A 25,864-nucleotide genomic window follows, 5' to 3' on the forward strand; every position below is an offset into this window, starting at 1 on the left:
AAAAAGGAAAACGACACAAACACACACCTCCAGTTCACCGTTCTCTGCAGCGTCATGAAGTGGGGTTCCTCCCCAATTGTCAGTGACGATCTCTCCGCCGTGCAGCAGCAGCCAGCTGAGCACCTTTGCGTGACCCCGACTGGCTGCAAAGTGCATGGCCGTGGCCCCGTCACTGTCCCTGCCCGTCAGGCTGATCTCTGTGAAATTCATCTACAGGAGGGAGGACAGAACTTAAAACAAGTTAAAGTCATCGTTTGAAACATTTTCTGTGCAAATGAATAAAAACTGCTTCTGAGGACAAAGTTAAAGACCACTTTGTCTTTGCATAATAAAAACCTGGTCATGATGCAACAAAGTTCTTCTGGTGTTTTTAAAGAGTCATTTTGGTTATGAAATACATTGGAGAATTGGAGAGCTCAACAATATTAAAACAAACTAATAATCCAACATTCATTTGCCTTATCATAGACATCTGTGAGTTCTTAATTTACATTTAAGCGGATGTAACCAGATTGGCATGTGGACCAAGGAATAAATAAATATGCTCTATTTGTTTACAAGATATGATCCATAGTGTACTGACATCCCAACATACCAGCCAGACAATGACGGTGTTGTGGCCCATCTGGGCAGCAGCGTGCAGAGGTGTCATCCCGTCATTGGCTCCGATGCTCGGATCTGCCCCACAGTCCTTGACCAGGTATTGGACAACCTCCAGATGACCCTCCTGGCATGCCAGGTAGAGCGGAGTGGCACCGTTCTTAGTTTGGTAGTTGACAACGCTGTGAGGAAATTACACAGTAAAGTAAACAGAGAGACACGTGGATACCACATATCTATAATGGAAGCCTGCGATTCCTTCGTCACTGAAACCTAAACAGTTGGACAGAAGAGTTACTTGTTCACCTGTTACTGACATACAAGTCTGCATCCATAGAATCTACTGACGCCCAGAAATAGATACTTCCAATTGTGGATTTTAAAGACAACTCACTGGAATTGCATTTGTGATATTCAGATTTGTACTATCTCGGTACAAACGTTACTGAATGAATGAAGGTTTTTATTAATTTCATGTCCACACCCTCAGTTCCCTTTCAGCTGTATGATGAAACACACTCATCTGAAGGTTTGGATGTGGGATTATTTGAAGGCAGCAGGTAACTGACATTGTAAACATCCATTTGCAATGTCAACCTACGGCTATTTCGAGAGCAGACAGCAGTGACGCTGAGCCAAATCCCGCTCTCCTATTTCTCCAAAGGCCCTAAGCCCCGCCTCCCGAGTAAAAGCCCCCTTGTTCCAGATCTTTTCAGTCACAGTGGGAGTTTTTGGAGTGAATGAGCGCTTCCCCACTAAATCTAAATCTCATAAGGGCGAGCTTTATTTGGACACTGACAAATGAGCAATGAGTCTCCTAAGAGGATTGTCACTCCACTGGCTTTGCCCGACTTGCTTTGTGCTTAAAGCTGCCCACATATGAACCGCTCTGCACTGTCAAGTTTTCCTATGGGGAGGCGGAAGCACTACCCTTGGTGTTGAAATTGCCACGGAGCCCCTCAAATTTAAAATAATTTCAACTTTGACCTCGGTTGCCGCTGACCTTTTTTAAAGTGCAACCATTGTAATAACATTGAATTAAATCGGTGCTTTGCCTCTGCAAAATGTCTGCACTATGTTATGCGCCCTACAAATCTCTGAAGGCAGCTTCAGGAAGGGTTGCCAGGGGCCAAGGCAGACCGAGTAGTGAAGAGGGGCAGAGAAGGCTGAGGAAAAGGAGAGGTAGGGTTTAAGTGGACATGACCCTGCCAAACTTTCCCTTCAAGGCTAAAAGTCAGCTCAACTTAAGTCCGGTGACTAGAGAGCCTGTATTAAAATGACGTGGATGACATCATGTTCTGGTCCTAATCCTAACATGCAAGGTTGTATCTGCTCATGATTATTCAGGTCTTATTCTGAGCCGGAAAAGAGATACAAATTCTTAAAATAACATCTTCTGTGGAAGTTGTTGGTATCCCAAATTAATCTGGTAAGACGATTATGTTTTAGACACAGGCTTGTCTTTCAGGAAAATGTTAGAATAAACAATGGAAGTCTGGATGATGGAAGTTCCAAAGAAAAACAAGCACACTTTCAATATCTCAAAATAAGAATGGTTCTGTCATGAGGAAGTGGGCAGACAGGTAAATTATTGATAAGTGTAACCAAAGTGTTCACCTGCTCACTGGGGTCTGTATAGCAGAGAAACTTATATTTGTCATTAATCCGAACCACAAATGCTGTGAGAGGGACAAAGTTGAGTGTTTTTGAGGCAAAACGGGTGCGATCCTACGAAAGCACTTTGCCTTTTGTCACAACTCTCCAAAGTCAAGAGGCTTCAACAATCCACTAAAGAGGTGCTTTTTGAAGACGGGTGTAGATTTCAAAGAGCGAAGAAAGAGGTTAGCCTTGTGTGACGACAGAGCTAGCAAGTGGCACAAGGGGAGCTACGCCGCCAGTCACTGGAAGCAGAAAAAAAACACACTTTAAAGTAGTGGACATTTGATATATTTTCAGTTCTGCTCCGATGAGTTTACCCCAGTAATTGTCTATACAATGTCCCCTCCCTTCCCCCCCCATGTACAGGGTAACAAAGACCAAGGTTATCTTCATTACTAGCAGAGTAAGTGATGTCACACTAATGGTCTTCTTGCCTGACAGAGGCTTGTTACCTTCTCACTGGCTTTTCCTTTCTAAATAATGAATAATGTTGTGGGAGAATTTATGCACTTTATTCAGACGTGTGACCAAAGTTTATTGTGTATGACATTTTTAAGGACCTAATATATTCCATTATAGCAATTTACTGATTTACACAATGCACGGCTCTTTATCCAGATCTTATTTTAGAGGCTACAACTGTTGACTAGAGCTCAAGAAGTAAGAAAACAAAATTAAGACACGGACAAACACGTAGGCACAGCAGACAACATGCAGATCGCCAGTTTATCTAGTGTGTTTTTAAACCTGTAAAGGAGCATGTCATACTTGACTTTAAGAGTTGCACAAGGTTGTAACTTGATAACAATACTCTCACAAAGTGTACAGTTGTAATACTGTGGGGCCTTTGCCGGAAAGGATCTCAAAATGGCACGTTACATTGCATTCCCTCAGATTAAATCTCTTGTTGTAAAAGAGGACAGAAAGTTTGTTTTATCCAACGTGTACCATGAAGTTAAGAATATTAGTGCTCGCGAAGTGAAAAACACCACTCACCTTTTAACCCCTTACTTTTCATGTCTAAACTTAATGTTGAACACCTAATTGAACCTCTTTTGTGACCTCCTACATGGATACACACTGACTTTAGAGGCTCATACTAAATTTCTTCTGAACTTACAAACACAAATGACCTTAGAAAATACACATAGTGTTTAATAGCCATCCTAATCACTTTATGTTGTCATCTTTATTAATACGGTCTTTTCTTGAATTTGGGTTTCGCCTTGCTACTACATCAGATACTTGGATACAGGACGAAGTGCCTCATTTTGGGACAAGGCTTTTACTTTGAAGGTGAGGAAATGAATGCTAATTAATTCAATACTGGACTATATGATCCATTTGAGTCACACAGTCCATATTCCTGTGTCAGCAGCTGTTCTGTAAACAAGAGAAGTAATAAAAGACTAAATAAGAATTTAAAAAGTTTTCCTGGGAATCCTCCTTGTGTCCAAATAAAATGTAGACTTTATAGACTTTATAGAACAACAAGCTGACCTTTGATCACATTGTGTTTACCCAACCAATGAATCGATGTGATAGTGGGAGTTTTGTAGTTGCTGTAAATGTTGTTGATCCTTGCATTATCATGAAAAGGCCAGATTGGATAAGGATATAGATGTTAAATACAAATATATTGGTACCAAGCCTTGATCCTCAAACCAGCCCACCAGCTTTCAAAAGTCTATATTGGTCAAAGCCGATGTGGTCGTATGAGGTCTTGAAATAGAAATAGAACTTTAAATTATTGATTTGGTGTAATGCTGCAAAAGACTCAAATTGTAGTCGGTGTTGCTTATTTACCACCTGTTAGTGTGTGTACCATTACCTCTGTGCAGCAACACTCATGTACCGTCAACAGGCTGCTGGTTACTAAACTGGTGGTGTAATTGAGGGGGTCATGGTGTCTTTGTGATTTTTCAGGCAGAACAAACTGACGTAAAAAAGTCGGCAATATAAATTTGCAGCTTGCAATAAACCTTAAAACAAGAATGCTATCTCTTTTTTGCAAAGCTCAATTCTGAACAATGCCCTGAGAAGCCCGTCTATTCAAATGGTTTTGTTTCCCTCATTATCTTATCGCCGGCTGACGCAACAGTGTGTCGCCAGGAGACGGTGGTAAACAGTGCGAGCGGTGGCGGAGAAGAGTGAATGGCGACCAGCTATCGGGGAGCCACCAGGTCCCTGAGGAACATTAAATTTTCAGCAGCTGTACGCACCTGTGTGGGTTGCGACCACACTATATTGTAGGGGCAGAGGTAAGTGCCTGGACAAGCTGCTCATCCGGCTCAGGTCATCAGAGTCAAAGCAATTCTACTGACAAGGCTGCTTAGCTTAAAGAGCAAGGCGTAAATTATTTACCTTTTGTATTTCGTGGTCATTGTCGATGGCTGAAGTAGACACCAGCAAAAAGAACATCCATCAACTCAACGGTTATCTCCGTATTTTCCTTTTTTATTGCTTTATAACCAGACAGGTGTTGCTATTAATAATGCTAAACTGAAAACCAAACAAGGCCAACAGTCTTACCTACTTAATGTTACCCACACAGACCTGGTTGTGTACTGAATTCACTTTAATATCACTAAAAAAGAAATGACAAATTTAAGTTTAAAAAGCATTAATTGTTTACCACTCAAACAGCCATACTGAGACGCCCCTGAGCTACCTATTGAAAGAAAGAAAGACAGATTAAGTGTCATACTATGGAGCCTTTGTTAAAATATGTAGAACTGTTTGTGTAGAGGAAGAACAGCTAACACCTCCCCTCACAGTGTTTACTCCACAACTGTTAGTGTGGCCCTAATTAACAGATAATTACTCCACTCCCCTACTTGGCAATGTGAGACTCAAATCCCTGTGAATACTTTTGACAAGAGACGTTCACGGTGATCTGATGGTACGACACTATACATCAAAATAGCAGTTCACAATGCCAATGCTGCATATCATATATATAATCTCATATCTCAACTGGTGGCCCAGAGGTGTGTACTGAATCTGACAGCGTAGCTTTTTTAATGTTCCTTTTCTTGCTCGATATGGTTTTACTAATGTCCTTCAAACAACCTCAGTGCTGCTTAGAAAGAGTCTGTGGTGTCGGTTTGTGCTCAGTGCTGCTTCTCAGAAAGGACAATACCTCACCCGTGTCCGGCTAGTTGTATACCGGTCCACACAGGAAGGTGTTATCTCTGCAGGGCACTGGTGGGTCTGACACTGAACTGATAAGGGATAATATTCATCAAGGCGTAATCACACAAGCACACACTGACACTTCTTACTGAAGCGCCAGCAATTAGTCAATCAATAGGGAATTAATCTGCAACTATTTTCACTCATCAATCACACTAATCGTGAAGTAATTTTTGCTTGAAAAACTACTTAATCATTTGACGGTTAAGGTTCTCAAATGTGAGAATTTGCCGTTGTCTTGCATTATAGTGAAATCAAATATTTATGGGTTTATTTTTTCTGATGTTCTATGATTGTTGATCATTTGATTGTTGACAAGGCTCTCATACAGACTTGTGTCAACATTATGGAAATTATTCTGGATGTATCAGGTGAAAGACAGAGAGAAAAAAGAGATGAGTGGTGGATTAGGTACAAGAGTTTAGCTTTATAAATATAAATCACACTGACGGATCAGATTTTGAAGACAGTGAACGAAGCTCACAGACCGCACCAAAGACAAAACCACATTGCTCTTACTTTGGGCTGTGCCCTAGCAGCAGTCGGAGAGAGGGCAGGTCTCCCTTGGCAGCAGCATAGTGAACAGGTACGGCGCCTGTATCGGTGGAGGCCCCGGGGTCCACCTCGCCACTCTTCAGCAGCCAGTCAGTGATCTCATGGTGACTGAAGCGGGATGCGAGGTGGAGAATGGTGGCACCAGAACTGTCCCGGTCCTGTCAATCAAACAAAAGAGGAATAGAGCTGAAATATGAGGCTTTGAAATAAAATGTCCAATAAATTTTATTTCAATAAAAGTTAAGAATCAAAATAATTTCATATATTTACCCAGAGCAACAGTTAACGGCCAACCTGTATGAGAGACTGGTGCCGTTCCATCACAATCCATTTTAGGACAAATATAATTTCTATATTACTATGTGTTGCTACTATAATTTGGTGGTTCCTGTTGAAATTAGGAGAAAGGGAATCAATCACAGAATCCCCTGCGCTGTGTGGGATAAACAGGTCATAGAAAATGTTGATAGAAGTTGAAGTTTTGTGTATTGTTGATATACAGTCATCTTGAATGATTCTGCTGCTTACTTTAGTTCAATCCTCAAAGCTCGTCATGCTGTGATTTAGTAGCAGGCATGTTTTGAGCAAGGAAATAAGTCCTTGCTCAGCCCGCGTATAAACGCTTACCTTGTTTGTGAAAATATTCAACACACTACAGTCTTCATGAGAAAACTTCAGCTTACTATAACGCTGTATTTATAAGCATAGACCTACAATTGCACGCAACCTTCAAATCTTCAGAGCCAAAAAAATAAGAGAATCTGAAAGATCCAAAGCCAAATACCTGTCAAGACTAAAGTGGTCATCTAACATTTCTAATTGTCTAAAGGACACAAGATCATAGCTTTTTCAACTTTCTCATCCAACCCTGGCTCAACAACCATGCAGATCTGTCTTCCATCTTCTTTAAAAAAACATGTTTATCTGTAAAATACTTTTATTGTTTCTGTGAAGAGATGGACCAATAGCCAACAGAAAAAAATTATATTGTAGGAAACAAGGAGGCGAGTATTCCCTTTGGCTGCACCATGTGGCCATTTATTTCCATCCATACAAACAAACATCCATTCAATTCCTGCCACCCTTTAACCCCCCCTGTCACCAGGGTTACGCCCCTTTCCTTAAAGGGGCCCCGTGAATTCGGTCGTTCCCTACATGCGCCCCCCCAGAATTCACAAACTCCCGAGATTAGTCCCAACCATTAATGTCTCGGGGCCTGGATCAACCGACCAGCCCGACTCCGTGTCTCTGGGGCCGGAGGCAGGACCACCGTTGAAGGCCCCCTCCGGGTCTTGTCGTGCTGAGGTGGGAGGGCCCGAGGCCGCCCCCGCCGTGGGGGTTCAGCCAACCGTACCGGTTGGTCCAGGTCCAGATGTGCTGGTTTAAGGCGGTCAACCGACACGTATTCCAGCTTGCCGCCCATGTCGACCTTGCAGGTTTTGTCTCCGGTCTCCAGCACCCGAAACGGCCCCACGTAGGGGGGTTGAAAGGGTCCACGGTGGCCGTCCTGGCGAACGAACACATACTCCGCTGACCTGAGGCTGGACGGGACGTATGACTGTGGAAAGCCGTGCTGCGACGTGGGCACTGGTTTGAACAGCCTGGCTTTTTCCAGGAGCATTTCCCGCTGCTGGGTTGCAGACCAAGGGTCTGTGACTTTGGGGATAAACTCCCCCGGGACCCGCAGTGGCTGTCCATGAACCAGCTCAGCCGATTAAGCTTGCAGATCGTCTTTGGGGGCTGTCCTAAGCCCCAACATGACCCACGGAAGCCTGTCCACCCAACTGCTGTCTTTGAGGCTGGCACGGAGAGCAGCTTTCATTGACTGGTGGAACTGCTCGCATAATCAATTAGCCTGCGGGTGGTAGGCGGTAGTGCGATGGAGCTTCACCCCTCGGCTTCCTGCCACTGCATTCCACAGCTCTGATGTAAACTGTGGGCCTCGGTTAGCTGGGGCTCCGAACCTGGCGACCCAAGCCTGAATAAACGCCTGAGCCACCTCATCCGACGTCGTTGATGACAACGGGATAGCTTCTGGCCAACGAGTGGTTCGGTCTACCATCGTGAGGAGATGTGTGAAACCACGGGATGGGGGCAAAGGTCTTACCAAGTCCACATTTACGTGATCGAACCTCCTTTCTGGAACCGAAAACTGTGCTAAAGGAGTCTTTATGTGACGGTGCACCTTGGAGCGCTGGCACACCACACAAGTCCCGGCCCACTTCCGTATATCCTTCTTCAGCCCATGCCAGACGAACTTTGCTGAGACCAACTTCTGCGACGCCCTCTTGCCGGGGTGTGACAGTCCATGAATAGCATCAAAAACCTGCTGTCTCCATTCATCGGGAACAACCGGCCGTGGCTGGCATGTGGAGACGTCACACAGGAGCGTAATGCCAGTTTCGCCAAATGGGACCTCCTCCAACCGCAGTCCCGTAACTGCCGTCCTCAACTCCTGGACGCCCGGGTCTGTAACTTGATCCTCTGCCATCTTGTTATAGTCCAAGCCTAACTGGACAGCCCCTGTGACAGCCCTGGAGAGACAGTCTGCGACCAGGTTTTCCTTGCCTGCTACATGCTGTAGATCCGTGGTAAACTCTGATATGAAGGAGAGCTGGCGCTGCTGGCGCGCAGACCATGGTTCGGTGCTCTTACTCATGGCAAACGTCAGTGGCTTGTGATCCACAAACGCAGTGAACGGCCGAGCCTCCAACAGGAACCGGAAATGCCGAATGGCCAGAAAGAGGCCGAGGAGCTCCCGATCGAACGTGCTGTATTTCTGCTCATTAGGCCGCAACTGTCGACTGAAGAAAGCCAGCGGTTGCCACGCCCCTTTCACCCACTGCTCGTGCACACCGCATAGTCCGAAGCATCCGTGGTGATGGCAATCGGAGCCTTAGGTGACGGGTCTGCCAGCATTGTTGCGTTTGCCAGAGCTGTTTTCGGATCAACAAACGCAAGTTCCCTCTCTTCAGTCCAGTCCACCAGCTGTTTGATGGCCTTGCATTTCAGGGCTTCGTACAGGGGCCGCATCACTTGCGCTGCTCGGGGAATAAAGCGATGGTAAAAGTTCACCATGCCTAAAAACTCCTGCAGGGCCCTCACCGTGAGTGGGCGTGTAAAGTTAGTCACTGCCTCCACCTTTGCCGGGAGGGGAAGCACCCCATCCTTTGTGATGCGGTGTCCCAGAAAGTCAATGGTGGTCAACCCAAACTGGCACTTTGCCGGGTTGATTATCAACCCGTGCTGGCTGAGTCGCTCAAATATAGTCCGGAGGTGAGACCTATGCTCCGCTCTTGATGAACTGGCCACCAGGATGTCATCCAGGTAGACGAACAGGAAAGGCAGGTCCCTCAGCACCGTGTCCATTAGACGCTGGAACGTCTGCGCTGCATTTTTAAGGCCAAACGGCATCCTCAAGAACTCAAACCGAATGAATTCGGTGAAACCGTGAATTCGGTCGTTCCCTACAATATTGTATTTGCACTCTGTGATGTGCTATGAACACTTGAGTCATCTTATCACCAAAGAAGGCAGCGGAGTGCCTCAAGTGACCATCATTAGCATCAGATAAAATCAGGATCAGAGTGCAACGCACAGCAAAAGACACAATGGTGAAAAGTAAAAGCTGGCATTGATGATAACCCATCAAGATTGCATTGCAAGTGGTAATTGATAGGTTTTACTAAATGTCAGCCCGGTATCTCCTCAGTTAGTTGGTGGCTTCTCTGCAGTCAGCCAGGCAGCGAAAGTAATGGAGACAGTAAATAGATGTTCGAGCTCTTATTGCTGCATTTCAAATTAAGAATCACATATTAGACAGTATTATTAGTGCTGGGATACCTTGCATAGTGTAAGCAGGCGTAGAAAATTAAGAATTATATTGTGTTACTAAAGATAAACAACGTATTATAGAAAAATACTACAATAACAGAGGTACAATGGCTACAGGTATGCACACATAAACTTAGTGGTACACGAGGGTTTACGTCAGAGAACACCATTACAGCTTTTACTGACTCCTTCAAAGTGTCTGCTGCATCCCCTGATGTGAATACTTTGCTTCTTGCTAGCAGCAGAGACATGGAGGTGATAAGGTTATAAGGTTTGATAGACTCCTTACCAAACATCTTGCCCGCTATTGTATCAAACTACACCATCGTTCATCATATCAACGTCATTATGTATTTGTATGTGTGCACTTTTGTGCGTGTATGCTTTGTAAAAATTACTTTTGCAAATCCAGTTTTGCATACTTCATCATGGGAACAAGAGACAGTGCAGCAGAGTGGATTTAAACAAACAGCAACAAAAGATGGATAGTTTCTTTTTTGTTTGTTTGTGGTATTGTTACAAACAAACTACAGATCACCACTCAGTATATAAAACGATGGTGCAGAACCTTGTGGACAACGAATAAATGGTGTCATGATTAGATTTAAAAAACAATTTATTGGCACTGTGGTCAACTGACCATCTGTGGAAGTGGCTGTTTTGAACAGCAACACAAAAAGAAAAAACTGAATTCATAAGCTACAGTCCGATGCCCTTCATCGTGTACAACTAAGGCTTAAGACCACTCACCTCTGGCCGACATCCACCCTGGGTCAGCAGCCACTGTAAGCAGGCCAGGTTGCCGGTGGCTGCCGCGTCATGCGCCGGGCTTGCCCCGTTGTTCGCCAGGCAGTTACCCGCCAGCCCTGCCTCCTCCACCAGGAAGCGCAGGCAGGTTAGTTTCCCTGCTCGGGCGGCGTGGTGGACCGGTGAAGCCCCCAGCACGTCCGCGACGTCGCTGGTGAGCGCTTTTTGTGCTAATTGCAATTTCAGAGTCTGCACGTCCCCTTGCCTTGCGGCGAGCAGCGTTATGTCCCCCTCCACGACCATCGCTGCTCCTGCAGATCGGACGACTCCTTCCTTTAGTGGCCTGCGTTGAGCCCGATCAGTTCACCGCGCTGATGGGGGTTGGCATTGCATTTACAAAGTTTCAGATCATGTCAGTCACCCGGTTGGTTTTGTGGGGAAACTCAGTAGCCGCTCCACCTCATCGCAGAGCCAAATGATCAAAGGCGATGACAGTTTCCGTTCATACACATTTAAATACGCGATATATTTTACATGTTGAAATACAACTCAGTCCACTGTTATTTATCTGAGCGACAAACTGACCTGCTTTCTATGTTTTGATCGACGAAGTGGCTCATTTATTTATCCGCGTCTTTTCTCTCTGGCGCCCACGGGATGCTGAACACCTGTTACGCACGTTTAGTGTATGCGTCCCACTAAACTATCTTTGTTTTAATGCCTTTATTCACCCTGTTTGCCAACGTCATGTGCCTCTGAGAATATTCCGCAGTGTTTTTCTTGCTATAGCAGATGGCGAGATGGGACTCAGCGCCGGTTAAATAATCCATCAGGGGGAGGATCACTGAGCCTGTTACAGGTTGTTGCTTTCTGGAAATCGGCTCAGAAGTTAAAGGGCCAGTACGGAGAGGCTTCTTGGAGCCCCGAGTAAAGCCCACTGCCCACTGTGGTGGTGGGTGTCAGTCAAGTACAGACCCGCGGCTACTAATTTAGCAATGTACTTTTTGAACACACACCCAGTCTTGTTTGCATGCGGCCTCAACGGCATTCATTTTACATGTGGGCCCCAGTCTGTGTACACGTAGAGGGCCATCTGCTGGCCTGTCGTAAAATGTAGCTTTTGGGAAATTGTTGCACTTGTGGAATGTGTCTGTTTAGTGAGAGGTTGTATATCCTGTTGTGGAGCTATCTCTTATTGTTATTATCATCATTATTATTTATTTGTTGTTGTTATTAACTGTCAAGAAAAGCATAATTTTCTGCTTCTGTGAAAATAATATGAAACCCATCTCTCTTTCCTTTTGTACCTATAGATCCTGTATATCACAATATAATACGTTTATTCTTACTACTAGTAAACGTTTATTATTTTGCTAAATGAAATTGTTGTGGTCACAAAGAACCTTCAAGTATTTACTATAACTGTGTGCACTAGCAGCTGATGCATACAAATCCTGCCAAGAGTGGAACTATTTTCTTCTGGGAGATGAATAAAGTGAAAACAATATTGCAATTGCAATGATTTGTTGTGATGTGTGCAGTTGTGGAAATAACTCATTATATTTAGTAAGTAATTAAGTACAATTTTAAGAAAAGGCGTCTTGAGTATCTGCAGTTTATGCAACGTTATCTCCAATCCACTCAAGAGAAAGATTTTTACTTCACTACTTTAATCTGACATTAGTTACTTTGAGGATTTAGATTGTATATACAAAACATATAATCTACAATATGAGTCTTCATTTTAGTACCTAACGGCATACAAAGTTTATGCTTACAGATTAATGGATGTACGGAACAATAATCCAATAATTTAAGATATAACATGGGACCGTTTTATAATGATTATTTTTATACTTTAGACATTTGGCTGCACTTTTACTCGAGTATAATTTTGAATGGAGGGCTTTTACTTGTAAGTAGATGTAAGGATGGAGGAGTGTGCCTGCCACCACTGGATGTGTGTGAGAGATAAATGTACTCACTCACACAGTCAAATAACTCAACCTAAGCCTACGTCTTACACATTTAAACCGTTTGTCTGCTCAGCTTTTACTTCCACTTGCTGTTCATAAATACAAGATGTTGAAAATAAACCACACACATTATACATTTGGTTTGATTTGACGTTGTCTTGCTTGATATATCATAATAGTAAACGCATGTTGCATTAACCTAACGTTGTTTTGAACTGTAATACTTTTAATCACCAAACGGTGGCAGGAAAGCTTGATATTCATCAAGGTACAGCTGCACCTGCGGAGGTGTTCAGGTGTCAAGTCAACAGTTTGTATTGACTTATCTAAATCACATCTATCTCACACACGTTGGGACATTGAATAGCCTATGTCCGAATAACGACATCATAATAAAAAAACTAAAGTAACGTACATGTTTATCAAAGCTATGGGCCAATTTAACTGCTGGCTTTTTACACACCATATAAAGGCTATAATTCAAGTTTACTCGTGTTCATTCTTGTTTAGGTCAATGTATATTTCGCGCTTTCTTATATTCACAGGATCTTTTGGGAGCTAACATCGTAACAAGAAAACTTGCATCCTCACACTAAGGTTCCGCACTTCTTGCCTCTTCACACTGTCAGATTAGGTTGATTGATTTTTGCGCTGAAGCGGCTCCTGCCTGATGTGGGTGGGTTTGCTGTAATGGAGGGGGGTGGGTTAGTCTCGTGCTCGGCGCGTGCCTCTCCGGACCATCTGTTGCACTGGTCCAACTGTCATAGACACCACGCGCCGATTTAGGGGGAGGTGAGGGGGAATTCCCACGAGTGGTCTGACTAATGGTACAATTCCCTAAAGGACGTGGACAATAACTTCCTAACACGATTTTGTGGGCACTCCATCACTGCCATTATAGCATAATACATAGCTTATCTTATGTTACAGGAATGATAGGCATATGCAGATATAAACGAATATCCTACAGGCCTCTATGATGAGGCTTATTTGAGCAATAACCTAATACATCTTATTTTGTGGAATATATTTATTGTTTTTCATAGTCTACAGCCTATACTATTCACTGGATAGTAGAAAGAAATATTGTGAATTCATTTAATTATCAAAGTGATTTTTTTGTTTTGCAAGAGAAAGAAACAACATAAATAAACTCACTGTATTTGATACCGACCCAGATTAAAAAAAGGAACTGTTCATAATGAATAGGCTACAGTTTGACACCTATATTTGTATTGTCATTGGCTATTTGTTCTGTCTACTTAACTGTCTAAGTGTGTTTATCTATTTATCTGCCAGTCTACTAAATGAGGTCGACATGAAACGCAGAACACGTCTTTGCTGCAGCTGCAACCAGCTTTACGATGAAGGGTTGACACAGGATTTAATCATGTGTAGGTGATCTGGAGTCTTTTCCCAGGCTTCATCAAAGACGCTCCCACTACTTCAAGCAGTGAGAGACTAAATCCCTATTGAACTGGAAAGGGGCTGCCAACGGTTTTTCCTCGGAGCCTGGGAAAGCTGGGATATTTCTTGCACGCGTCAGTCGTGCGACAGTTATTCAAATTAGACTCAATTATTCAGCGCGTGGGCCCCATCTGTTGTATGGTCACATCTGCTGCTGCGCGGCAACATTCAAATAATGACATTTTCTGCTCAAGTCCATGCTGCTTCTAACGTATAACCCACGGCCTGTTTGCAGCGGTGTACACGGCCCACACGCATTGATACAGTTAAATCCAGTACAACCCAGAGAGGAACACGAAACCCGTTGGTAAAAGTGAACAATTTATGATTTTTGTTCTATATTTGAGCTTTGAAACAGCGGACCATGCCTGTCACAGATAGATAATGAATTACCATTGTTATGCCTGACCCAAAACCATAACCTATTTATGAGAAGGCAAGTCTCGATAATGGCCACTAGAAAATTTGATTTCGAGTTTGAATATTTTAGTTGATGATTATGATAATAAACATGGTAGTAGTAATAAGAATAATATTAATGATCATAATAATAATAATGACAATAACATTTTGTTAAAACTCCATTTACCACGTCAGACATCATGGATTTAAAACCACATTTAAAACTGACAAAACAAATATTCCTGTAGAGGAGCTCCTCGCGCCCATCTGCAACTGCCGAGCTGGGTGGCGCGTGCCCTGTAATTGCTTTTGCTTCAGTAAACCTGGGCGCGTGCTTGGAGGATGCCTTCAGTCTATGATAAACCACGGAGAGAAGCGTGTATAATCTAAAATACTAACAATATTGAATCAGCTAAATGTTTACTTAATGCAACATAAAGAATACAATTCACATAAGAGGCATATTTGTTCATAAAAACAGAGACTGGACAAAATGAACTTTATTAAGCAGCTGAAAGAAGACCAACACACACAACGAGAGGAAATCACTTTATTCATCCTTTTCCACCCTCCCATCTTCATAATATTATTGCATAATTGAATCTTATCTCGTCTTTTGGATTGGCATATCTGGAGCTAAAAATGCATTTTTTGTTTTGTAATTTTTTTTATTTTTGGACAGTAGTTTAGATTACAAAATATACATCATCACAAGGGTAGTGTTCAATATATGCCGTCCACAGTAATTGGGTAACTTAAAAATAATCAAATTTAAGCCAGGAAAACATCTTAAAGCAGTCTTTTGTAAAGTATTCTCTGCATGGAGCATTAAGAAGTTGATACCTACATATGGCAATCTTATTGTAAATGTAATACATTTTATATTTACATTTTTAATATATTTGCGATTTACATGTCACAGAATAAGCCTCTTTTTAATTCAAACTCTTCATGAATTATGCAATCGCAGTAATTGAACACATGTTTTGTAGTCATTTCATTCTGAAATGCTCACATTTAGCCTCCTGATATGTACTGTTTATTCTAGAGCTCACTTTGCATTTGATATAGCACCGATTTCAGTACTTTATGCTGAATTTGAGTGATTTTTCACCCCAATCACTTTGCTCTTCTGATAGTAATCTGAACAAACATTAAAAGTCTATAATCCTCTATTTTCGGCCTTTTCAGACAGAAATATGAGAACTTGTTTGGATCATGTTCCTTACTGAAAAATAAGCTATTCAATAAACTCCTTTTCGCAATTGCAACTAATGTTGTGGAAAATAAGTTGTCTTCTTTTTAGATGGACATACTTTTTCTTTCATAAAACCATCCAGACTGAAACCTATCAGAAGATAGACACATTTTCTGTATAACAGTTGCAACTTATAATTCGTGGTTGTTTCCCTTATGATGATCCCTGAAACATTTAGTGCAGACAAACTTCTAGAATTAACCAACAAAAGTAGGAATAAACATTTCTGAATTGGTACGTTGTTGCAGCTTGTTTCTTCTCAACACAAGTTAGATGTCTTCTGTCCCCTTGAACGCAGGCGTGATGTCTCTCCCACAGGGACCCAGTCATCCGTGAGCTGCAGTGAGAATTTCTACGGTCAGACTTTCTCACACTCAAGCTCATTAGCAACTGACAGAAACAGGACAACTGATTTGACAAGACAGGCGTTTTAACAATGTCAGAGTTCAGTGCAAATTAAGAAATAAATTGACTGAACATGTGGTGGAGTTTAAATAGTTTTTCTCTGTCTCCGTTTATTTTATTTTATAAGTTATAAGGTCCTCAGTAATTTGACTTTAGCCTAATAACCCCAAATAACTACACATTATACATTGGAGTCAGAGTATACAACACATGTTAATATAGCAGATATTCATGTTGCAATATAATAAAATATAATCCAAACATTGACAGTCACGTGTTACAGGTTATAGATTTCATTTTCAACTTGTTCGACAAATCTCATTATTTAAGCTCAGACAGCGTTACATCTAATACTGACAATATATTTATCGTATTAAGCCATACACATATATCATATTAAAACGGCTAATTGAGACAGATGAAGATAAGTGGCTTAGGTTCAATGTAAATCAGTGTCTTGAGATATTAAGCCTTATATACTACACATGAGTAACATGCTCAAAGCACAAGCTGGTATAAATGTAATTTAAAAGGAAAAGATAACATACCAGGGTGTGACTTCGTTGCCCCTCTGCTCGTCATTTAAAGCCCATGCAGCGGCGCGTGCAGGTCGTTGCTGGTTGAAGACTGTGGTTGTATTGAGCGCCCTTTTGCAGCACGAGGTTTGGGGCCAAATGACAGAGACGCGTTTTCTCTGTGGGCGGAAACCTCGTTCAGGCCACGCCCCTCCATAGCGTTGCTGATGCACTCCTGGAGGACTGCAGGAGGACCATGCTGCAGCTAAAAAAATATGGATTTAAAATTCTATATTCTTTGTTTTGTTTGAGCTTAAGACTGTAAGCTTGGGTCTCACTGGGTTGTTCGTACAACAAGCAGAGCAATTTAATTTGCTGATTTGCTGTGGCCAGGTTCATTTAAAATTGAAAATGTAATAAAAGTATAAATTTCTTGTAAAAATGTTCCAAAAAATATTTGAAAAGCGGAGAAAGGCCCACATTAAAAACAAAAACAAAACAAAAAAAAAAACATCCGTGCTCATATAGCAACAATGAATACATTTTGAGTTGATGAGCACAACCTTTTTTTTTGGCCAAATGTGATCCCTTTATTCCTTTTTTATTCCATTGTTATTACAGCAATGATATTAATTATTTTTGAAACATAAAAATAAATCTGCCTTATTAGTAGACTTGGACAATATCTTTCCTCGATATCGGACATTACTGCAACATAGAATATACAATATATGTATTTTCGTGATTAACCTCCCACTCTTTAATTTCCCCCTGGACAATTCTTAATGGTCCCTGCACTTAAACAATAATTAATCGGAGCAGGAAAGCCATCTGCTGCCTTTGTTCTCCTGGCTCGTGCTGTTCTCGTGCCCCTGATATGGCAGCACAATGGATCCCACTCGATCAGAAATCCCATTTTCAAAAAACCCGCCAAAGAAGCCGCCTGTCCTGTCCTCTCTAGGTGTGGCGGCTTTAATCTCTAATATCGGCGCCAGACATTTCATTAACAACATAATCAACAACAAAACAAAAACATTTAATTATTGTATGTTTTAGTGTCGCTTTTGTATCATCAACGTCTGTTCCCTAAACGTGAATAGCGTGTTACTGACTCTGTTGAGCGAGGTGCATTACATGTGTGTCAGAGCTGGAAACGACTGCTATTGGTGGAGAAGCCAATGCGACGCTATAAGTTTACCTTTGTCAACTTTGAAGAGCAAAACAAATGTGCGCCACCAGATGTGTGCTGCGCCTTGCAGCTTGGCTTTTGGCTTGGTTAGGCCTGGTTGGATATTCAAATCCTGTCTGAGCCATCCCTCTGATTTATGCAATGTACAATTACGCAAAAAGGCTTCTCTGAAAACGACGCCATGCAGGCTCGATGCTCTGCAATAAACTTGCTTTTCAACTGCGACAGTGGCAATAGACGTATTAAGGCGTTTGTAAAGTAATAAAAGCGCCACTAGTGTTTGCATGACATCTCCAAAACCTCTCCAGTCTTTGTCTTTCATTCAGTTAAAGCCATAATTCAACCTAAACCTGGTTCTTTCATTCAAAATCTATATTTTTGTCCACATTTGATCATGTTTTACATAATTTATATCACGTGTAACGCAACATTGCATTGTTTAGAATATATGAGGGCCCTGAAATAATTTGACATAAATGTAAGATATTTTTAGACTCTTTGATGTATAGGTTTAAATAACTTAAGTCAAAGACTTGCATACCATAGAAATGTCACTTGTTTCATGATTTGGGCTGCTTGGTTAGTGGCGTTTTATTCAGAGAGCACTTTAATTTATCATTAAACCTCTTTTGTTACCGTCTCATTTAGCACGCGACCTGTAGGATGCTGACGCAGACTTTGGACAGAATCAGTGACGTCGGATGGACTTCGTGCGGGAGAAAACAAGTTTGGGTTGTCGTCACTGCTGTGGCAGATGCTTTATGAAACTATAGCGTTGTTTTAGGCGGGGAGCTTCTTAGCAAATTTGGATAGGTCTTCCTTTTGCATCCCCAGAGTGACTGCGTCTCATCAGTGCCTTGACAAAACGAACCAACAATACAAAACGGGGCTATATGCAAAAACATTTGGAAACGAATATTTGACTATTTTTAATCTACAATAAAATAAAATATACATTTTTATACATTTTAGCCTCTGATTATATGCCAAGAACAGCTCTGCCATGAATTATAATTTGACAATGCTTATGTATTACCAGTTAGTGAGGGGAGCAAATATTAGAATATTTTTCAATATAACGCATATATATTATATGCACATATAACATAAAATAATTTACACCCTTGTAAAAGTAGCAAAATTCATGCTGTTCTATTGTGTTGCTTTAGATTCTACACAAAAGGGCCAAAACAGTCATTAGTACTTTTATGCATTTGTTGATGGATAACTGACATATCAGGATAACTGACATAGAACAAAGAAACACTTGATGAAGATGGATCTTTTTGATTGTTTATAGACCCATGCTGTTGACTGATGTCAGTTAGACTGATAATAGAGCTGGTGTGTCGATGTTGGAAGGTTGATTCATTAGCAGGGTGTTAATAAGTTCCTCTCATGATAAAGTCCAAACATAGAAAACCCTTCTCTATTTCATTAACACATCTCATTGCAGATTTTTCATTCAGTATGAGTTGCCATTTTGGGCATCTAAAGAAAAGAAAAGACCAAAGTATTTAGTATCCAGACCTTCTAAGAACAATTACATAAGGGCCAACATATTGTAGTGACAGGCCTGAATGAGTGACTTAAGAACAATAATTTATCCCCACAGACAGCTTTCAACTGTTAAAACACCCTCTCCCTCTTCAGCACTGCGGACAGTGGTCACCTCATTAAGCACCACCACAAGGCGCAAAAGTGTCAACCACACCTATCTCCTCTTGATCAGAGAAGCAAAGCCACAGATGAGGCTCTGGAAAAAAAAGCCAGAGAGAGAAGTGTATGCCCTTACAATATCAGGAAGATCCCTTCAACCACATCCCTTTAGTTCATGGAAGCCCTGACAGTTTTGGGACCTCCTCTTCAAAAACAAGTAGTTGATAAGTAATAAATAAGTTAACCATGGCACAAGGTCCACATACCAGTTTTTTTTTTTTTAGTTGGTGCAGCTTTAAATCTAAAACATATTTTTCCATTTGCAACAGAAGTCAAATTAATTTCAATAAATTGAATCAAATATCTCACTGTAACAGGAGAAACAGACCTACCATTTGAAATATGTTGTTGCATGTTGTATTGCTAATGTTCCCATACAAATACAGTAAACTACTAGCAGCTGAGGTCTCCAGCATCCTGCTGTTTTACAGTGAAACTACCATAATGTAATTCAACAGTACTGCCATTTTCTACAGTAGAAAGTGAGGTTTGCATTGTAATTTTTTAGCTACTGTAAGCTGCCAGTAATATACTGTGTTTCTACAGTGTTGCTATTGCCTTCAGCCTTCAGTGCTGAAACATCCATCCTTGGCTCGGTCTGTCCAAACTGATGCAGACAAGGAGAATTGTTTAATTAAGTGACCGAAATATTGGGTGTTGTTCGTATATAGCGTGTTTAACTAAATAACTCCAGTATACATCAGTACATTCTCCAATAATCTAATAACATCACATTTAAGTCAATGTTCCATACGAGTTCATTAACACTTGTATAATTGCTTCCCCTCCATTGCTCGATTATACAGTTTTAAACGAGGACTCGCCGGTAAAGCCTCTGAGGTGGTAGACCCTTGTTGAGCACAATGCTCATAGAAAACTGAGTACTGCATTTACATTTGACTTAATTTACATTTCGAAGATGTTGCTGACATTAGAATTAAAAAAATTTAATTTCAGCAAATTCTGAATCACTAACTGAAATGGATTTTTACTCACAAGCAAGGCTGAAACAAGTACAACACCACAGGTTAAACAGCCAAAATAAAAATGAAATGTGTCCCCTCTGCAGCAAAGTACATGTTAGTTGATATTATTAAGCAAGTATAGCTTTAACTTACTGAATCTCCTCAAGAAAAAGCAGTCCTACAAACATGTTCAAACTATTCAAACATCTGATGAAGACAAACTTCCTCTAAAAACGCTCTCTTGTGCCTGCCAGATGCTTGCTAGATTATACTAATTTAAGGTAAGCAAGAATTTAGCACTTTTGGGTCACCAAATGGCCAAATATAATTGTATCCTCTCATCATGATATTACTCATCTGTTTGTTTGATAGGTGGATGAACAATGATTAAATGATGAAGATGGTTGCATCTGTCCCTCTATTACTTCTAAAACTAAAATACTGCATGATGCCTTCAAATCAGTAGCATACTGATGATGTTCAGGATTGATTTTGGTACCAAAATTAAAATACTGTGTCCTGTATTTAACTGTAATACTGTTAGAATTTAGTTATATTTGTACAGAAATTCTTATTTCATCCTCGTTATTTACAAGAAAACAGAAGTGACAATTTGCAGCTTAAATGCACGCCTCAAACCATATCAACATGGAATTGTTTTTAATTATATTTAATATATTATATATTATATATTATATATCATATATCATATATTATATATTATATATTACATATTATATATTATATATTATATATTATATGTTATATATTATATATTATATATTATATATTATATATTATATATTATATATTATATATTATATATTATATATTATATTTAATTTCTTTCAGCATTTCATTCATCATCCATTTTCAACCATCTCACAGGAAGCACAAGAAATATGTCATTCTTTACGCCCATGCAAAATGTATAATCTACATTTTATGCTTTTATTTGGGGGGGGGGGTGCGGGGGAATACAAAGCAGACCAAGTAAAAACAACACGGCACAATAAGGTGCTAAAAGGACGTCCTAATACGATAAATTATCATTTTAATACATTTTAATATATAAAATCGAGTCGGATTTGATCACACACTGCACAATAGGAAGTCCATTCAGACTTGGTTGTCTCAATGCTGGAATCAAACTCCAGCCAGCAGTCTACTGACGCTTCAGTATGATGCGGATAATGTTGGCATAGATTTTGGCTTGGGATGCCAGACATCCTTTCTTTCAGCTACAGTCCCACTATGAAGTCTGGTAAACCGGAAGTCTGAAGTCTCCATGTAGCCGCGGTGTTGCACCATCGCCCTCATCAAGGCAGAGTTCGTCTACGCTTTTGGTTTCACGCATGAATAAACAAGCGCAGGATCCATCTGTCTGATCGCTGTGACTCGTGTCAGTCTCATGCCGAACAAATTCTCACTTCTCAGAATTATGTTCTCAAACTCACAGGTTAAGATTTTAGATATTTTCTGGGAATACATAAAACACATTTGAACTTTTTGCTCCAGATTATACTCTTGCCCCAAACTGTTAGTTATGTTGTTCTTGTAATGATAATCCTTAGGCCATATATAGGCCTATTCATACATTTAGCTAGTTTTTCTTTTATTCGACGTAAATCTGACAAATCGTAACGTATTGAATTCATTAGCCAGTAGTTTAACAAAAAGAAAACAAAGAAGCTAATCATATCCCTCTCCCATACACTTGCTGTAAAAGTCCACTGTTCTGTACGTCCTTCAACAAAGGATCACTGTGCTCTCAGCTTGCACAGATGGATACCCACGCTGGAACCAGGACAAAAAGGGTCCCAACCGAAGCCTCTCGTGCACTTTTTGGGTTTTTTTTTTTTTTTTTTTTATCTCTAAGGGTCCGTTCGCAGACTGGACTTGATGGCAGTTATTTGGGGCCCCATGGGGCAGGACGCGTGCAAAACCGCGCATCTAATGCTTGGAAAATAATGAGAGGGTTGAATCCCCTCAAGCTACAGGACAGCTTGCAACCGAGGATCAACGTTGTGTTTACCAAAATGATAAGAACGTGTTGAACTACATATCTGTTTCCTCATGTAAATACATCAACTGAAATGTAATTGAGCTTTCAGTGTGTTCAGCATGTTCCCGCTCTTTATATCCCCTTAAGCCTTGAGGTTGGAAGTGTTGCAAGCCTTTTGTGCGTAAACAGTTTGCTATATCTAAAAGATGGAGTTTCATTTGGTGTTTTTTACGGGGAATGTATCGTAGGACGTCCGTTTAGCATCTTGTTGGGCAGTGAAGTTTTTACTTGGTCTGCTTTGTATTAACGTATATAGGCCATCACTGTGCCATTGTGTCTATATGCGCTGAGACCCAAAACCTCCACCCTCCAAAAAATACGAAAAACGTTGAAGCACATTGATGATGAGCCGGGATGCTGATGGGAGCAGCGGCAAAGCGGTGAAGCAGTGGGAAACAGAGGAGGGGGTGTGTCTGGTGTGTAGAGACGGAACATGAGAAGAAGAGGGGGGGCTCCCATCTGTTGCGCGCTTGTGGCGCGTGCCGAGCGCGTGAATCCTAGGCAGCTCACTTCGCTGTGTTCGAGGATGTCAAAATTGAATCTGTTTATTTTAACTTTTGAATATTGTGTTAAATATTGTAGTTTTTAAGGGATTCTCACTTCAAAAGAGGTCCAGTTTTGTACTGAAACAGATGCTTATTATATTCCTGTTGTGTTATAGCATGGCTTGTGTGCTACAGGATTACTATGTGTGTGTGCGTGTGCGTGTGTGTGTACATGCATATACTATACTCCGCAGATGCGCGCACCTTGCGTGGTTGTCACGCCACTCCCGTCTCCTCCACTGCTCCAGGTAAACATCGTGTTGTTGATGTTGGAAACAAGCTGCCGAGGGTGCACAAGCAGATGTTAATTCATACATAGCGTCGCTTGGCTATCTGGTTTATTTATTGGAGGAATAGATTAGTCCTGTCACCTCAGAATCACTCATCGGGTTCAGGTTCTTTTGTTGTGGCGGATTGACAAATCGGGACCATTAGCATAAATAAACTGATTGAATGTACGTATATTGATAATGGCTCTAACTTTTTTAATTGTTTATCCATAACAGTGCAACTTTCAGGCATATCTCATTGAACTTTTTGTTTTAGAGATGTGGATGCTCATTTGTGGAAATGATCAATGCAAAACAATAATAATAATACACTGGGTAATAAACAGAAAGATTGTCAATTTAACAACAAAGCCATGCAGGCGAATAAAGAAGCAATCCTGATGAATATTACAAAAGAGGAGCTGATATAATCTGGTAGAAACACAGCGTTGGTAAGGCTTGTACGGGGTGGATCTTCGATGAATGTTAAAGCTTTAAATTTCAAACGCAATAAAGTGCAACATCATCACGAAGCTCCGCATACCAGCGGTGTAGACGCAGGGTCCCAAAGGGACCAGATGGTCCAGACGGGAGCTCCGCTCATCTCCCAAAGGCATCGCCCCTCCTTGTGTCCAACGCCCAGCACAATGGCTTGTGTTCCCGCCCCCCTGACGCGCCGGACCCACATAAATAGGAGGCTCTCCGGCTCTGCAGCACACTTCAGCGCAGCCGCTCCAAGAGCAAGTATCTCCACTCAAAAAAGTACAACAACAAGCAGCAAACGAAATGAGTCCCAGCATCACTACCGAGGCCGGCCAGCCTCTCCCTGCCAGGTCCACCGTGGCCCAGAGAAAACAAGCCAACGAACTGAGAAAGGTAAAAGAAAGAGAGACACTGTATAGGCTTACGTTACTGTAAATGTTTTCTCATTTCACCCTTTTTAAAAGTGCAGCGGAATAACGTGTTTTCATTGTTTATTCTAGACTCTTAAACCCTTGCTGGAGAAGAGAAGGCGTGCTCGTATCAACGACAGTCTCAGTCATTTGAAAAGCCTGATTCTTCCTCTGGTTGGCAAAGACAACGCACGCTACTCCAAGCTGGAGAAAGCTGATATTCTGGAAATGACCGTCCGTTTCCTCAGAGACCTTCCTTCTTCTCCCGTCAAAGGTACGCCTCATCTCTTGAACTACGAAACGCATCGCGCAAACCATCTTATCTGAGATTGTGGTCTCCACATTAAATTCAAGTCACGAATGAAATCTCTTTTCCCTCCAGATTCCGCAGACAGTTACAAGGACGGCTTCAAAGCCTGCCTCCAGCGCGTCTCCACCATGCTTCCCAAAACGAGTCTGGATCAAGACGCGTGTCAGCGGGTGAACGAATTCGTCCAGCAGTCCATGTCCGCCGCCGTCACCTCGACCTGCCTGAACTGTTGCGCTCAGAGCTCCAAGACTCTCCCTCAGATCCAACAGAGACTCTTGAGCCTCAAATCCAGCTTCAGCTCCAGAATGGAGAGCCAGTCCCGCAGCAGCAGCGGCGGCGGCGGCGCAGTGGCTCCCAGCCGAGCGCAGTCAGCACCACAGGCGGTCAATGCTGCCATGTGGAGACCTTGGTAGATTAGATGGACATTCACCTCATGCGTGTTATTTATTTTGTGATGTTATTTATGCCATTTGTATCTGTATGTCTTAGCGATCATGAATTGTTGGAGTCGCAGTACAATAATTTCATTCAGCATTTAACTCATTTCGCGTTTAATGCCAGAGAGCACACGAGCACAGATCTTAGAGAGACTGAAGTCTTTGAGCTTTTTAAAATGCAATCCTCTTTGGGGTTCCAAAGATATATGGGTTGTAGACAACACTTTTGTAAAACCCCAAGGGTTAATTTGTTTGAGGTTTGCACGATGGACTTAAAAGTATTTTGGTCTGTGCAAAAAAATAGTCTGTAAGCACTATGTGTTAAATAGGATTATGTTCAATGACGTTATGTGTATATATAAAAAACATGTTTTGTGATTCTTCAAATGTTTTGTAATCAACAAAAGCTTTTCAATAAATGTACATTTCTCGAATATTGCTGTTGTTTGATCTTTGGTTTTGGTGTGTTCAAACGATCTCCAATTTATCATGAAACCGTCTTATTAAGAGGAATCTCAGTAATATGAAAGGAATGAAAAAGGCGCGGGGACGCATAAAGCCAGAGGTCAGCCTGAGCCTTTTGATGCGGATGAGCAGCTGCTCTATTGTTGCAGATGTGAGGCGCATAGTTGCCGCCAAATTGGTGGGACGAAGTTGGACTGGTTGGGCGATGGGACACACACTGAGATGACTGCAGTTGGGAATTTCAATCGCGCATTTGTTGTCACCCAAAACACACTTGTTTCTCAGTCCTTTTACATAACATTTCCTAAATCATCCTATCCATGTGATTATGGCTTATAAATAGGCAAATGGTCAGACTATTTCACATCTCAGTAACCCTTGTTTGGAGGCATAT

The 25,864-nt window shown here is 41.6% G+C and overlaps 2 protein-coding genes across 2 annotated transcripts in view; one reads left to right on the forward strand and one right to left on the reverse strand.

Moving 5' to 3' along the window:
• The window catches only part of espn (espin), a gene marked incomplete at both ends in the record, with an annotated part of 36,272 nt that extends 25,379 nt beyond the window's left edge, over positions 1–10,893 (reverse strand). Inside the window, 4 exons of the mRNA XM_079272837.1 lie at positions 28–210; positions 596–782; positions 5,974–6,167; positions 10,594–10,893. Of these exons, the coding sequence (XP_079128963.1) occupies positions 28–210; positions 596–782; positions 5,974–6,167; positions 10,594–10,893 (864 nt within the window). The remainder of the gene's footprint in view (positions 1–27; positions 211–595; positions 783–5,973; positions 6,168–10,593) is intronic.
• A 13,050-nt stretch (positions 10,894–23,943) lies between these two features.
• LOC306780412 (transcription factor HES-2-like) lies at positions 23,944–24,981 on the forward strand (the record flags this gene model as incomplete). The annotated part of the gene is given in 6 exon segments (XM_079272784.1): positions 23,944–23,987; positions 23,989–24,032; positions 24,035–24,119; positions 24,121–24,241; positions 24,349–24,532; positions 24,641–24,981. Coding segments are annotated over 6 exon segments (819 nt in total).
• Between the last annotated feature and the right edge of the window lie 883 nt (positions 24,982–25,864).

This window comes from Melanostigma gelatinosum (genome assembly GCF_949748355.1).
Source record: "Melanostigma gelatinosum genome assembly, chromosome: 8".
NCBI lineage: Eukaryota > Metazoa > Chordata > Actinopteri > Perciformes > Zoarcidae > Melanostigma > Melanostigma gelatinosum.